This window comes from Molossus molossus, unplaced genomic scaffold (genome assembly GCF_014108415.1).
Source record: "Molossus molossus isolate mMolMol1 unplaced genomic scaffold, mMolMol1.p scaffold_m16_p_1, whole genome shotgun sequence".
In the NCBI taxonomy this organism is placed as follows: domain Eukaryota; kingdom Metazoa; phylum Chordata; class Mammalia; order Chiroptera; family Molossidae; genus Molossus; species Molossus molossus.
Window position 1 is genome coordinate 39,608,744 of NW_023425344.1, and position 15,925 is coordinate 39,624,668.

Consider the following 15,925-nt stretch of genomic DNA (forward strand, 5'->3'; position numbering starts at 1 on the left):
GGTGCACCTGGAGTGCCAAGCTGGGGTGATCAGGGAGCCTGTGCCACTGGATCCTACAGGACACCTACAACAATAGGCCACCCTACGAAGCCTAGGAGATATAGCACCTCTACCTAATACATAGAAACAAACACAGAGAAGCAGCCAAAATGAGGAGACAAAGAAACATGTCCCAAATTAAAGAACAGAACAAAACTCCAGGAAAAGAACTAAACAAAACGGAGATAAGCAATCAATCAGATGCAGAGTTCAAAACACTGGTTACAAGGACGCTCAACGAACTTAGTGAGGACCTCAAGAGCATAATAAAAGACCAGTCAGAAATGAAGGATGCACTAACTGAAATAAAAAAAAAAATTACAGAAAATCGATAGTAGAGTACATGAACCCAAGAAGCAAATCTTGGATTTGGAATATAAGGAAGCAAAAAAATAACCAATCAGAACAGCAAAAAGAAAAAAGAATAATTTAAAAAAAAGGATAGTATAAGGAGCCTCTGGGACAATTTCAAGCGTGCCAACATTCACATCATGGACCAGAAGGAGAGAGACAGAAATAAATTTAAAACCTATTTGAAAAAATGGACAGAAAAATTCCCTAACTTGGTGAAGGAAACAGACATACAAGTCCAGGAAGCACAGAGTCTCAAACAAGATGAACCCAAAGAGGTCCACACCAAGACACATCATCATCAAAATGCCAAAGGTTAAAGACAGAGAGAATCTTAAAAGCAGTGAGAGAAAAACAGTTCATTACCTACAAAGGAGCTCCCATAAGACTGTCAGCTGATTTCTCAAGAGAAACTTTGCAAGAGATATTCAAGGTGATGAAAAGCAATGACCTACAACCAAGATTATTGTGCAAAGCTATCATTTAGAATTGATGGACATATTAAGAGTTTTCCAGACAAAAAGAAAAACTACAAGAGTTCATCACCACCAAACCAGTATTATAAGAAATATTGAAGGGTCTTCTTGAAGGAGACGAAGAACAAAAATATGAACAATGAAATGGCAAGTAATACATTTCTATCAACAACTGAACCTACAAACAAAATGAGCAAGCAAACAGAAACAGACTCATAGATACAGAGAACTTGTTATTGCTTGCCAGATGGGAAGGGGTTGTTGGGGGGAGGAAGTGCGGGAAGAGAAAGATCAAAGAACTTCTATGCATATATGCGTAGCCAATGGACACAGACAACAGCGTGAGGAAGGCAGGAGGGGGTCTGTGGGGGAAAAAAGTGTGTGGGGGGAAACATCTGTAATACATTCAACAATAAAGATAACTTAAAAAATAAAATAAATAAAAACAACACATTAAAGTGATGGATTTTTTTTTCATGTAAAAATAGGTAGAGGTTACCTCATTTTGATTTTATGCATTTTATTGATGAAATGTTGTAACTGGAGTTGTTATTGCTCCTTATTGTGAACACTGAATTTGGTCATAAAATTGATCTCACAAAGTGATTTCTTTCCTATCTTAAATGTATGCAACGAGTTTCTTTTTAAATCCACACACCCCCCTCAAAAAAAAGTTCAGCTAAAGCTACGGACTCCCTGGATTCTGGATGACTAATTATTTCCCAATTTATTTATTTTATTTTAAATGTTTTATTGATTTTTTTTTTTTAGAGAGAGAGGAGAGGGAGACAGAAACACTGATCGGTTGCCTCCTGCATGCCCCCGACTGGGGATCAAGCCCACTATCCAGTCATGTGCCCTCACCTGGAGTCGAACCGGGACCTCTCAGTCCATGCAACAATGCTCAGTCTGCCGGGCCATACCTGCCGATGTATTTCCCAATTTAGAACTCCTGGAGATTTTGGGTCTAGTATAGGAGGCAGACGGGGTTCAGGCACCTGTATTTTTATAGATCATCAAGCACAGCCAGGATTGAAAACTAGCCAGGTTATCATGTTTAGAGAGTAAGGCTAGCAGAAAGCTGAAAAGAGTAATATATAAACTCTAACTGGATTCCAATCAGGGGATAAAAATTTCTAGTTCTAATACATTATCACTTAAAAATAACTAATGCAATATGAAAAAAGTTTTTTCTGGGAAAAATCATAAGAGTTCTTAGGCTATACCTAGTATAAATTAAAAGAAGTAGCTCTTGAAAATTGATAAGTACTTCTTTGGATCTAAAATAAATTTATTTTTCTCCCTAGTCTAAGGCATAAGCAAGAGAGGATAAAGGAATTAAAGTTGTCAGAGGAGAAAGGACCATTTGCCTAAAGAGAAATTTGTGTTTGATGATTTAACTACCTCTCTCTTCTGGTAGGAAAAACAAAATTGATTTCATCATGTCCAATATCAGTTGCTGTTTATATTATCTGAAATACCTTAATATCTTGGTATTCTTGCAAGTCAGTGCTTTCTAGTGTTAGGACAGTCACAGGCAGATAAATTTTGGCTCAGAGGGATGAAGCTGGAAATAATTAAAAACCATTCTATAGGAGTAAAATATATCCTATTAGAGGAGGTCTTTCTTGTCTTCAACCTAAAAAAAATCACAAATGAAAGACTACACTGTTCTTTTAAAAGTAATCTTAAAAAATATTTTCCTTTTGGCTATAGTAAAATGTACTTCCAAAATTAAAAATTTCACTCTCCCATGCCCAGCCAGTATGGCTCAGTGGTTGAACATCGAACCATGGACTAAGAGGTCACCAGTTCGATTCCTAGTCGAGGCACATACCCGGGCTGCGGGCTCAATCTGCACTGGGGTGTGCAAGAGGCAGCCGGTTGATGTGTCTCTGTCATTGATGTTTCTAGCTCCCATCCTTTCTCTTTAAAAATCAATAAAAAGATTTTAAAAAAAAATTTCACTCTTCCTATAATTTAACAAAATTTAGCAATCCGATGGCCAGCAAGGATCATTAAAGTATCTATTGTTAATATTAGAAGGCATGCCAGCCATTTTGTTTTCTCTAATCCATTTATTGTTTTTAATAGACCAAAAATTGGAAATAATTTACTTTTTTTGATGTGCGTGGGTTTTTGTTTTTGTTAAATCTTTACCCAAGGGGCCCTGGCCGGTTTGGCTCAGCGGTTAGAGCGTCGGCCTGCGGTCCGGAGAGACCCGGGTTCGGTTCCCGCTAAGGGCATGTACCTTGGTTGCAGTTTGTCCCCAGCCCTGGTTGGGTCATGTGGGTGGCAGCCACTCGATGTGTAGCTTTCACGTCGATGTTTCTCTCTCTCTCCCCCTCTCACTCTATCTGAGCAAAATATCGAAAAATGTCCTCAGGTGAGGATAAAAAAAAAAAAAAAAAAAAATCTTTACCCAAGGGTATTTTTCCATTTATCTTCAGATAGAGCAGGAGGGGAAGAAAGAGAAAGAGAGAGATGGGGGAAGAGAGAGAGAAAGAGAGAGAGAGAGAGAGAGAGAGAGAGAGAAAGAGAAACATCAATGTGAGAAAGAAACATCAACTGGTTGCCTCCTGCACGACCCCAACCAGGGTTGGGGACCAAACCACAAACTAGGTCTGTGCCCTTGTCCAGAATCAAACCCGCCACTCTTTGGTCCACAGGCCAACACTCCAATCACTGAGCCAAACTAGCCAGGGCAGAAACAATTTTCTTTAAAATGAAATATTTAAACACATTTATATATTTTGCATACAATCTGGATAATCTTAGCTACAAAATTATTATATAAACTAATGCACTTTAGTCATATGAAACAATATTAAGAACTTATAAAAATATTAATCCAATAGACGATCCAGGTAAGAAGATGTGTTAAAATTTCAGAAGACCCAAAAATTATAAGTGTAAAAAAAGAAAGCTCAGACGTAGGTAAGCTGATAAATTAAAATACAGGCAACATTTTAAATATAAAGATGTGATTTTCCTAATTCTTGTTTTTGCTTTAATAAACTTTTAAGAAGCTGTGATATAATAAAGAATATATCTGGCCTTTGTCCCATTTCAAAACCTTTGGAATTTCTACTGACAGAAGTATCTTTTATTCTAATAAGTTAACCTAACTAAGGTGGATTTCTAGGTACCTTAAGAACAGGGCTGGCCACCAGAAAGACCAATATTGTGATCAGAGGATTGAAATTTTGGGCCAGCCTGACCTCCAACAGGGGAGTGAGTTTGGAGATTGAGTTCAACCATGTGGCCAATGATTTAATTTATCATGTCATAATCAATCATGTCGATACAAACTCTGGCTCAGAGAGCTTCTTGGTTGGTGAACACACTGATGTGCTGGGTGGATGATATGCTCTGACTCCACGGAGAGAGGGCAAGGAGGCTCTGTATCCAGGACCCTCCAGACTGCCCTGTGTGTCTCTTCATTTGGCTGTTTTGGAGTTCCTTCTTTTATAATAAAACTGTAATCCTAAGTATAGCACTTTCTTGAGCTCTGGAGTAGTTCTAGAAAATTAAAGAACTTTAAGGGGTCATAGCACCCCGATTTGTAGCCAGTGTGGCTAGCATCTGAAGGAAGGGCAATCTCGTGGAAGATTAAGCCCTTTAAGCTCCCTAGTCTAATGCTAACTGTGGAAAGTTAGTGTGTTAGTGTATGAATTAAATTACAGTGGGGCAGAAACATAACAAAAACTAAATTCTCTTTCCTTAAAAGATGCTAAATTTAGGGATTCCCCCCTTCCATATGACATCTTATTTTCTATGACTAATTATTCAAAATTTCTACAGAATACCTAACTAATCTCTACAAATGTTTCTATTTCCCAGAATTAGGACATGTGCATGAGCCGAACACTAATGGTTTTAGTCATTTAAGTAAAATGTTATAAATTCACATTCTACTGAAATAAGGTTTGAGGCTCAAAGTTTACCTTGGACTTGTGCTCTCCAAAAAGTAGCCATGGGGGCGAGGGTGGGTAAGGTTTGGGCATGGAAGGAGGTGGTAGGTGTAGTTATAAAAGGGCCATCAGAGGGATCCTACGGTACGGAAACTGTTGACTATATTGTCCTTGATGGTGGAAGCATGAATCTACCCAGGTGATAAAGTTATTATAGACTGCACACAAACTCTCACAAATGATCACAAGTGAAACTAGGGAAATCTGAATCAGAGTAATGGATTATATCAATGTCAAACTTTAAAAAATTATTTTAATTTACTGATTTGAGAGAGAAACATCAGTTTGTCGTTCCATTTATTTATGCATTCACTGGTTGCTTCTTGTATGTGTCCTAACCCAGGATCAAACCTGCAACCTTGACATATCAGGACAAGGCTCTAACCAAATGAGCTACCCAGCCAGAGTTTATCAATGTAAAACTTCCTCACTTAACAGCATATATTACAGTTGTACATAGTTTTACCACTGAAGAAACTGGCCAAAGTGTAGAAGGGCTCTCTCTGTTATTTCTTACAACCTCATGTGAATCTACAATTATCTTAATAAAAACTTCAATATAAAAAATAAGTAGCTAGCCTTGGCTGGGTAGGTCTATTGTTTAGCGCATCGTCCCCACACACCAATGTTGCGGGTTCAGTCCCTAGTTGGGGCACATACAGGAAGCAACCAATGAATGCATAACTACATGGTGCAACAAATGATGTTTTTCTCTCTCTCAAATTAATAAATTAAAAAAAAAAAAAAAAAGCTTACTAGGTAGCCCTATATGGCTCCAGAGTATAACCTGTCATTTAAGGTCTTGATATTGCTAGATAAACTAAACTTCATCCCAGTGTCACTGTGCAAACATGTCCTGAATAAGATATGGTTCTATCCTGTGGTAAATCTCCCCATACTTACTGCTGTATATACTTAACAGTATATATAAAACACCTTTTTTTTGCCTCACTGGTCTATTAATACAAACCACTGTCTAGTTTTATAATAGTCATTACAAGAACTGCATAAACATCTGTATACAATATGTTTAAAAAAATAATAATAATAATGTCCCAGCTCTGGCAGGGTAGCTCAGTTGACTGGATGATCGTTCCCATATGCTATGGTTGCAGGTTCCACCCCGTCAGGACACATACAGGAAGCAACCAATAAAATAGGTGGAACAATAAATTAATGTTTCTCTCTCTCTCTCTAAAATTAATCATTCAAGCCTAGCCAGTGTGGCTTAGTGGATTGAGAGTTGTCCCACGGACTGAGAGGTCCCAGTTTGATTCCTAGTCAGGGCATATGCCCAGGTTGTGGGCTCAATCCCAAGTGGAGGGTGTGCGGGAGGCAGCCAATCGATGTTTCTCTCTCTCTAATAAATCAATAAAAACATATTTTAAATAAATAAAATAAACCAATCAGCCCTGGCCCGTTTGGCTCAGTGGTAGAGCATTAGCCCGCTGACCAATGAGTTGCAGGTTCGATTCCAGTCAAGGGCATGTACCTCGGTTGTGGTTCATCCTGGCTCTGGTTGGGGTTGTGCGGGAGGCAACCAGTCAATGTGTCCCTCTCATGTCGATGTTTCTCTCTCCCTCCCACTCTATCTGAAGATAAATAGGGGGGGAAAATCCTCAGATGAGGATTAAAAAAAAAAATCAATCAAAAATAATAATAAAATATTTTTTAAAATGTCCCAGAGTAAAGAAAAGTGCAGCTGGCATAAAAGAATACTACTACAGTAGCATTGTTACACTTCAACAGAGTGGTATGCATCTGAGGAGGAGCTTTCCCCAAATTACAAAACGCTGACTTGGAAACATCCTGGTACACTAGAATAAATCCATGAAATATTTTCTGGGCTAAGTACCATCAGTTGCTTTTTTTTAATCCTCACTGGAGGACATTTTAGCATCTATCCTCAAATAGAGCGGGAGGGAGAGGGGGAGGAAGAGAAAGAAACATCGATGTGAAATAGACACATCGACTGGTTGACACCCACACAACCCCAACCGGGGCGGGGACAAACTGCAACCGATGTACGTGCCCTTAGCGGGAACTGAACCCAGGACTCTGGTCCGTGGGCCTATGCTCTAACCGCTGAACCAAACCGGCCAGGGTCCATCAGTTTCTTAAAATGTTTATCACCTGTCTGCTGTAATATCTGAATGTGAAAGTTGCTTAAAATCACTTATCCTTACTCTCCTTTATATGTATTACAGTAAGGATCATTCTTATTTACAATGAAGATCAAATGAGAAAACAAATATAAGAGCTCTTTGTCAAGGATTAAAATGTAACAATGAAAGATGTTACCAAATTGGATCTAAAAGTGCTATCATACTCCCAAATAGAGCATATAGTGTACTGCCTTGTGACTTTTAAGATAGAATACTTCAAGTATTCAAAATCCTAAGATTTTGAAGGTGGTTAATTCTACACAGCCATTTAAAAGTTGGGTTACAGATAGTAATGTTCTTGTCTTTGAGGTTACAGTCTTGATTATGGAACCCAGCCTTAATAGTTTTTCAGCACAATCTTCAATTGCAAAAGATTAGAGTTTTGTAAACAAATTTAAATTGGCATTCTCTTTGTGTTTTGACAGAGGAAGATACCATAAATATAGCTTCAGAAGAGGTGGGTGGCCCCAAAGCACCACAAAGTATATATAATTGGATCAGGTACAGGATCTAAATCATTCCACTTTACATGTTATTTTGGTATTGAAAGTATAATATATACCAGTTTAAGTACTTATGGTTACTCTGTCATTTATACTGCCTCATTGTACCTGAGCTGGTAGAGAATATGATAGGGGAGGAAAGAAAATGTCTATTCCTACTTCTTAGTAAAATAAATTAGTAAACACTGAGACTCTCCATATTCATAAATATCCAATGAACATTATCTATTGATGAAAAGCAGCTAAATTATTCTAATATTGGGGATTCATCTGCCTTATAATTTAAAAACTATTTTGCCCTGGCTGGTTTGGCTCAGTGGTTAGAATGTCGGCCCGCAGACCAGAGAGTCCCAGTTCAGTTCCCGCTAAGGGCACGTACTTTGGTTGCAGTTTGTCCCCGGCCCCAGTTGGGGTTGTGTGGGTGGCAGCCACTCGATGTGTCTCTCTCACACTGATGTTTCTCTCTCTCTCTTCCTCCCTTTCTCCCTCCCACTCTATCTGAAGATAAATGCAAAAATGTTCTCAGGTGAGAATAAAAAAATATATATATATATTTCATTGAATATGAATGTATGAAAAAAAATCTTGACCCTCATATTGAAATCACTGTAATTCTCAGAGCTTTATGTCAATCCAGGTTGTTAAAAATGAATAATATTCAAATGCAAGATTTATCTTTAAGGTTGAATAATTGTAAAACATGATGATTTATAGGTAATCATATTCCTTTAGAGCAGCGGTTCTTAACCTGTGGGTAGCGACTCCTTTGGGGGTCGAACGGCCCTTTCACAGGGGTTGCCTAAGACCATTGGAAAACACGTATTTCCAATGGTCTTAGGAACCGAGACACCGCTCCTCTATCTGTCTCCAGGAGGGTCCACCCACATGCAGATATGCCCACATACAACATCAGGAACTGTAGTAAAGGGAGGAAGGTGGAGCACCACTGTTTTAGAAGATGCTAAAAGTCATTTACAGCATATAACAGTAAGCAACACAGAGGCTGGAAAACACTGGTGTGACAATGAGGTCAGAGTACTTATACACATATGGTCTGATCAAAAAACTAAGCAAATGCTTGAAGGGGTCACAAGAAACAAAGAAATATTTGAGGAAATTGCCAGAAGATTAATGCAGTTCGGAATAGACAGAGATTGGAAACAATGTCGAACCAAATACAAAGTTTAAATATGAATACAGAGTTTTACAAAAGAAAAACGACAACCCTCAAAGAAAATGAAATTTTATCGTGAAGTTGACTGCATCCTAAGACAACCCACTCTCAGAACTGCCAAAGGGAAACATGGTAGCCTTAGAATTGACCTTTTTAAACAGAAATTCTATAAACTTTCCTCTTTGCATTTTAACTTAACAAGAAACGCTTTAAAAATAAAACCCTCACACTACTGTATGTTCAAATGATCCAAAAATTATAAAATACACACCTAGTTTAAGTCGAGACAATTTCTTTCCTAACCTTGTACCAAAATATTCCTAATTCTTAAAGTCATTATTTCTGTTCAATTGTTTAAATGTTCTTACTCGTATACTTGAATACCTGAAGACTAATGTTTTTAAATGATGTCATATCATCCTTTTTTCCTTTGTTTTCTGGTTTAAGAATTATTTGAAGGTCATGCCAAAAATATGAGACCTTTCAACATCAAGAGAAAAGCACATAAAGATGATAAGAGCCCGAGAAATGGGCTTTTTCCACATTGAGAAAACCTTCTGTTGCTTTTTCCTGATAACAGAGATGTTTATTCTTGACCTTGGCAAATTAGACTAAATACATTGTTATGGGCAGTGTGAGAGCAAAAAAATGCTAAAAAATTATTTCCTTCGTAGTTTATTAAGAGGGAATGTAACAGAGTAAAGGGAAACTTTCCCATAGTTAGACATTTCTGCACAACTATACATTTACCATGAGCCTTTAAATCATACTTTATGGTGATTGCTATCAGAAGACTTGGATGTAAAAGAAAGAAAAAAAAACATAAGCTAACAAATTCTGAATTTTGGTTTTCTCCAAAGGTAGTTAGTAATTGGTATAAGATTTTGGTCATTCTGCAAATAAGCCAACCTAATTATGTGAGCTGTAATTCCAAACTGACCCATTAACCAGGAAAGGCAAGTAAATGTAGTATAGCATATAGAAGAAAAATTCAGAATAGAAGCAAAAGCACCAGACCGAGGATCAGAAAACCTGACTTCTAGTCTCTTTCTGACCCTAGTAACTCAACACAAAGCAAATGACTACATCTCTTTGGATTTCTAAAATAATCCAACTTTAGCATTTTATAGATTTATAATCCACTGAACTGTTTTGAGTACACACAAATAGTTGAAGAGCTAAATTTTTACAGAGTGAATGCATCCATGCAACCACTACTCAAATCAAAACATAAAACATTGGCCCAGCTGGTCTGGTCAGTGGATTGAGCATTGTCTCATGGACTGAGAGGTCCTGGTTTGATTCCCAGTCAAGGCACATGACCAGGTGCAGGCTTGATCCCCAGTACGGGGAGTGCAGGAGGCAGCTGATCCATGTTTCTCTCTCACATAGATGTTTCTATCTCTCTCTAAAAAAAATCAATGAAAACATTAAAAAAAAATTTATATATATATATATAATAATACTGCACTAGCACCCTAGAGGCCTCCCAGTTAGTAATCATACTCCTAGCCTCCATAAAGGTTATAACTATTCTGACTTCTGTCAGCACAGATTAATCAACATTGCTTGTGAGATTCATCCATGATTTTACTTGTAGTGGGAGTTTGTTCTTTTTTATTGCTGCAGATTATTCCATTATAGGAATATACACCACACCCCCGACTTTATCCATTCCACTGTTGGGTATTTTCATTGTTTCCAGATTGGGGCTATTATGGATAATGCTGCTATAAAAAATTCTTCTGCATGTTTCCCAATAAACATATGTATGCATTTTGTTGAGTATTTACCCAGCAGTGGGATGCAGGGTCATGGGTATGCATATATCCAGGTACTGTTCTAAGCATTTCGCAAATATTAATGCATTTAATCTCTACCACGACTCCATGAGATATGGCCTGTCATCCCCAATTCACACATAAGGAAATGGAGACATAGAGAAGTCCGTGTTCTTCAACCGGTTGGCTACATTGCCTCTCTGTCAAGGGCAGGGACCACTCCTGTCCTGTGTATGTGTGGTAGTGTTCCTAGTGCCTACAACAATATGTACATAGGAAGAACTCAACAAATATTTTTTGAATAAAATAGTAGAGAATAGCAGAAACTACCCACCCCACCGCCATCCCAGCTACTAACCTACCCTTATACCTCAGGTGAGCTGAAAATTTTATTGTTCATTTTTGGTCAGAAGTTAGGAGACTTAACCAAGATCAAATTGATGTTACAAGCAAACTTGAGGCTAGATTTCAAGTCTTCTGTTAAAGAGCTGTTCCCAATATTGACTAGAATGACAAAAAGCCATAGTATTTTGAGATGCTTGGGGATAAATAAATTCTGCTTCAGACAAATGTAAAATGCAAAGTTCTAAATAATAGTTATAACTGTAAGAATTGAAAACATTGATTTTAAAACTGAGAATCATTAAATTACAAAAGTAATTGAATTAAGTCTTTCAAAATTGAAGACTGGAACAATCAACAAGGACAGTTTTAAAATAAGTCACTTTCCCAATGAAGGGGATATAAAACAATATAGAAATGTGACATATCGGTCATTATTTCTAAGCAATGAAAATTAAAATAAAGTTATCCCCAATCTTAATTTGGCAACTCAAAGCAATTTCTCTGACAACTTACTCTGTGTTCTCCAACAAACTAAACAAAAATAACCAGGAACTAATTCCATAGAGGTTTATCCGAATGCATCTCTCTTTCACAAGTGCCTTTCCAGTGATAATGTTATATACTCTGTTTGCAGAGCCAGTGTCTATATCTCTTTAAGAAAATTGCTCCTGAGATCATTGCAAATCGGTTTCCTCAAAGCATAACAGAACCAAAAGATCCTACAGACTGTTTCTGTAGAGAGGAGATCCCTCTTTGACCCAACTTCATCAGGTAAATCTCATAAATTTTTAGACTAGAAATGAAAATGTTTATCAATTGTAGGGTTCAATTCTTAACCCAGAGAAGCAATAATTCACTGAAGGGCATTTTCATCTCCTAACTAGCCAAGGAAAGGCTAACTAGATCATTAATGGGATAACTCTATAAAGTTTTAGTAATTCCTTTTATAGAATCTTCAAATATGTCCAGGTTATTCTAGTTCCCATAAAATGTGACTGTGGTATAAAGATTAAGATTTTTGCTCTACAAGGGGGTCTGTGGCTTGTCCAGAATTCTACAAATCACTGAAATGATGTTTTATTTGGTGATTTTATGAAATCTAACACGAACATGCACACACACACAGCTTATACAGCTAACAACGATGATGATTTTCTTTTCTTTTTTTTTTATCCTCACCCAAGGACATTTTTCTATTTTTTGTTCAGATAGAGTGGGAAGGAGAGAGAGGAAGAGGGAGAGAGAGAAACATCGACGTGAAAGGGACACATTGAGTGGCTGCCTTCCACACAACCCAACCGGGGCCGGGGACAAACTGCAACCGAGACACGTGCCCTTAGAGGGAACCAAACCCGGGTCTCTCTGGACCACAGGCCGAAGCTCTAATTGCTGAGCCAAACCAGCCAGGGCGATGATTTAATTTTCAATGTTAAACTAACATTGCACTGACAAAAATTACAGCTATAGAATAAATCTGCAAACAGCCAGAACTACTAAAAAGAAGCAAAGTCAAATTTTGGTTCTCGAACATCTCCCATCTTTAACAATTCAGTTCTCAACCAAGTTGTTCACAGGAAAAAATGTCTTGATTGTCAAACAACACTTTGGTTCTCAACCAGACAACCCCTTCATGCCATGTCTCTCAGGCAACAAACAAAGGAGAGGATGCGCAGTTAACTGCTAAACCTTGAGTTGTTAACATCTCAGGAAATTGTGCTGCGACTATTTTCATGTTTTTTTGCTGCTTATTATTAAATACGTACCATGGGTCCTACGGAAGTAATGACAGCAGCAAAGTGAAACGGAAAGTTGTGAGAACAACGATAGCGCTTTAAAAAGAAATGCATATAATAAAGGTTTAAAAAGGGAACCATTTGGGGGTCTGAAATGTATTAATTCAATTTACATTATTTCTAATGAGGAAGAAGGATTTGGTTTTCAAACAAATCACTTCTCAACCAGGCTTCCTGAATGAATTAAGCTCGAGAACTGAGGTTCCATTGTACTTCTGGATGAACCTATCTGGATTTAAGTATCCAGTACATGACTGTCTAGTACTTGATAATCCATTTGTTTTTATATGAAATACATAATATTACAACTTTCATGTATTCTGTTATCCCTGATACTAAATATTTCGGGCCGGATTATGCCTAAGACAAAACAGAACCAAATACAATGCAAAAGTAATAGAAATATCACCTTCTAGATTCCTTGTTTTAGGAAGATAATGTACAAGGTAGAAATCTCTTCATCAAAAAAAGGAAAGAAAAACACACAATAAAATCTTGTTGCTGTTGTTTTAAAACTAACCATTGAGTGGAGAGGTGAGGAAGTAGGCAACAGAACACCACTTATCAGTGTACAGTGTATGTAACTAATTAAGCTATGATAACCTATCTAGGCTTGCAGTTTTGACATTCCTTGACTGGATGCAATATAAAAACATGAGTGCTTAATCTTTTACCCCCTACCTACCAATTTAGAGTAACAGAAGATTTTATCTTCCAGATCTAAGGGAATTTCATTGTTTTTCCAATCAGAGTCAGTTCCCCTAAAGTGTGAGGACTTAACTAATTCAACATTTTGACTTGGATAGCATTATTGTTGAGAAGCAGCCCTCAAGGCACCCTAATGATTCTATAACTACACAAGAAAAATCTTATCATATAATCATACAATCACATTTTTATTGCCCATTTCTTGTATTACCTCATCTCATAATTCTTTCACATTAAAAGCACCTGTAGAAAAGTGCATGTAAACCCAGCCAGTGTGGCTCAATGGAGTGAGCACTGTCCCATGGACCAAGAGGTCCAGGTTCCATTCCCAGTCAGTGCACATGCCTGGGTTGCAGGCTCAATCCCCAGTAGGGGGCATGCAGAAGTTAGCCAATAGATGTTTCTTTCTCTCCCTTTCCTCCATCTCTAAAAAAAAACACCCCAAAAAACTAATATAAACATTACAAAAAGAAAAAATAAAGCGCATGTAACTAGGAATCAAGCTGTAATAAAAAACAACAACAGCCCTGGCCGGTTTGGTTCAGCGGTTAGAGCGTTGGCCTGCGGTCCTGAGAGACCGGGTTCGGTTCCCGCTAGGGGTGCGTACTTCGGTTACAGTTTGTCCCCGGCCCTGGTTGGTTGTGCGGGTGGCAGCCACTCGATGTGTTCCTTTCACATCGATGTTTCTCTCTCTCTCTGTGTTCCTCTCTCTCCCTCCCACTCTACCTGAACAAAAAATGGAGAAATGTCCTTGGGTGAGGATAAAAAAACAACAACAACAACAACAACAAAACAGCCTCTTTCTCTTCAGGCACATATTTAATGAAAAGATAATGGGGATGAACTTTCTGAGTTATTTTAACTAAAAAGTAAATATTAAGAAAAAAGTCAAGGTCAAATCCTAGTATTTCCCACAAACCAGCAGGCAACTCTACAGATCCCTAGATTCTACACACCTCTTCCCATGACAGAATACCCCAAAATAACTAATGTTGCTCTGGACTACCATAAAGTTTTTACTTTTTCCTTTCATTATATATCTAATCCTCTCCATAAATGTATTTTAAAACAAGATCTTTATTACAGTCAACCCACAATTAGCAAAGATTAGAGTCATTCAAGTTAAAAATATATATTTTTTAATTCATCCCAGCTTCTAAGTACTCTTAGTAAACAGAGAATGCAGTACGTGAAACTTAAACTCAACTTTGTGGGACCCTGAAAAGAGAAAAAAAGACTACTTCTAATTTAAGCTTGTTGAGGGAAAGCTAATCATTTGAAATGCCTTTTATACATGTTGTACCCGTATTTTCGATAAGTGTTATTGCCAGGATCCTTAACTGTTCTAGAAGTTGTTTCTGTGGCATTGCCTTGCGAAAACTTTGGAGTACTTTCAGTGATAATGTCAAACCTAAGTTTATATTTCTTAACACAAAGAGAATTGTTTATATCACCTCACAGGTCAGGTAGTAAGAAACAGAAAGACCATAGAAGCAAAATTACTTAACTCAAAGGGATCTACCAATTTTTCAAAATCAATGTCTATCTTGCCTCACAGGATCTACACCCCTCTCCTATTTTAAAGAAGGCACTTACTCTTTGGCATCTTCTTACTACTAACCTTTTCATTCATTATTTAAAACGTAAATCAATGAATCATTTGCAGATGGACTATTCCCTGTAATTGGTTTATTTTCAATTGATTTATGTGAGATCTACAACTGGTAGCTCCTTTCGAATACCAACAAGTCCTGTTTCCCCGGGTCTGCACTCTGGGACCTCTAAGTCCCCATTCTGTGACACATTCGTCCACAACCGGCTCAATAGCTCTGCCCTTCCAAACAAAAGCTCGCAGTGGCTGGGGGCTCCACGCAAACACCTCAAGGTGTTGTGTAGGTCCTGGACCAGCAGCCACCCCACACAAGTGCAGCCCCAGGCTCGGAGAAATTGAAACCGGCCAGCGGTCCGAGTGCACACACCGGAGGGAGGCGAGAGACCCTAAAGAACATTAAGGGTTGGGGGTGGGGAGGCAGGCTAAAGTCCGGGGAGACAAGGTAGCCCCCACGAACGCCTGGCAACTTCGTGGATGCCACAGGCAGGTTCAGGTAAGAGAAGTCGGCCTCCAGGAGATCGCCAACCCGGGCCGCAGGAAGCAGCCCGGGCTGATGGAGAAGCACGCGCCACCCCACCCCACCCCTCACCGGGTTGCTTACCGGTGCTGCAGCCCCACGAGTCCCAGAGCGATCACGTGCGGCACATCTAGCTGCGTGGGCCACTCTCCTGAGCTAATGCACCCGAACACGCCACATTCCTCTCGGATCCCCAACTCCTCCAGCTCCATGTCGCCAGATAAAGCACGTGGAGGGAGCTGCCGCCGCCGCCGCCGCCGAGGTCTAAGCACCAACCAGCTGCCCGCACAGCCCGTACGCCTCACAAGCTCGCGCCTGCGACGGCCGCTTCCTTCCCAGGCTCAACCCTCGCTACTGCGGCGGCGCGTGCTTCCCCCAAGTAAGCTGCTCAGCTTGCCCCCGGCCACCCTCTCCCGACTCCTCCCGGCCCACCCAGGCGCGAGGGCGGAGGCAGAGGCTGGGCGGCTGCGGGGCGGAGTCAGGGACC

At 39.0% G+C, this 15,925-nt stretch overlaps 1 protein-coding gene across 1 annotated transcript in view; it reads right to left on the reverse strand.

Moving 5' to 3' along the window:
• Positions 1-15,794, reverse strand: part of PPAT (phosphoribosyl pyrophosphate amidotransferase) — a 51,088-nt gene extending 35,294 nt beyond the window's left edge. The window contains exon 1 of the mRNA XM_036264559.1: positions 15,523-15,794. Within this exon, the coding sequence (XP_036120452.1) occupies positions 15,523-15,650 (128 nt within the window). The 5' untranslated portion in view covers positions 15,651-15,794. The remainder of the gene's footprint in view (positions 1-15,522) is intronic.
• Positions 15,795-15,925: the final 131 nt, after the last annotated feature.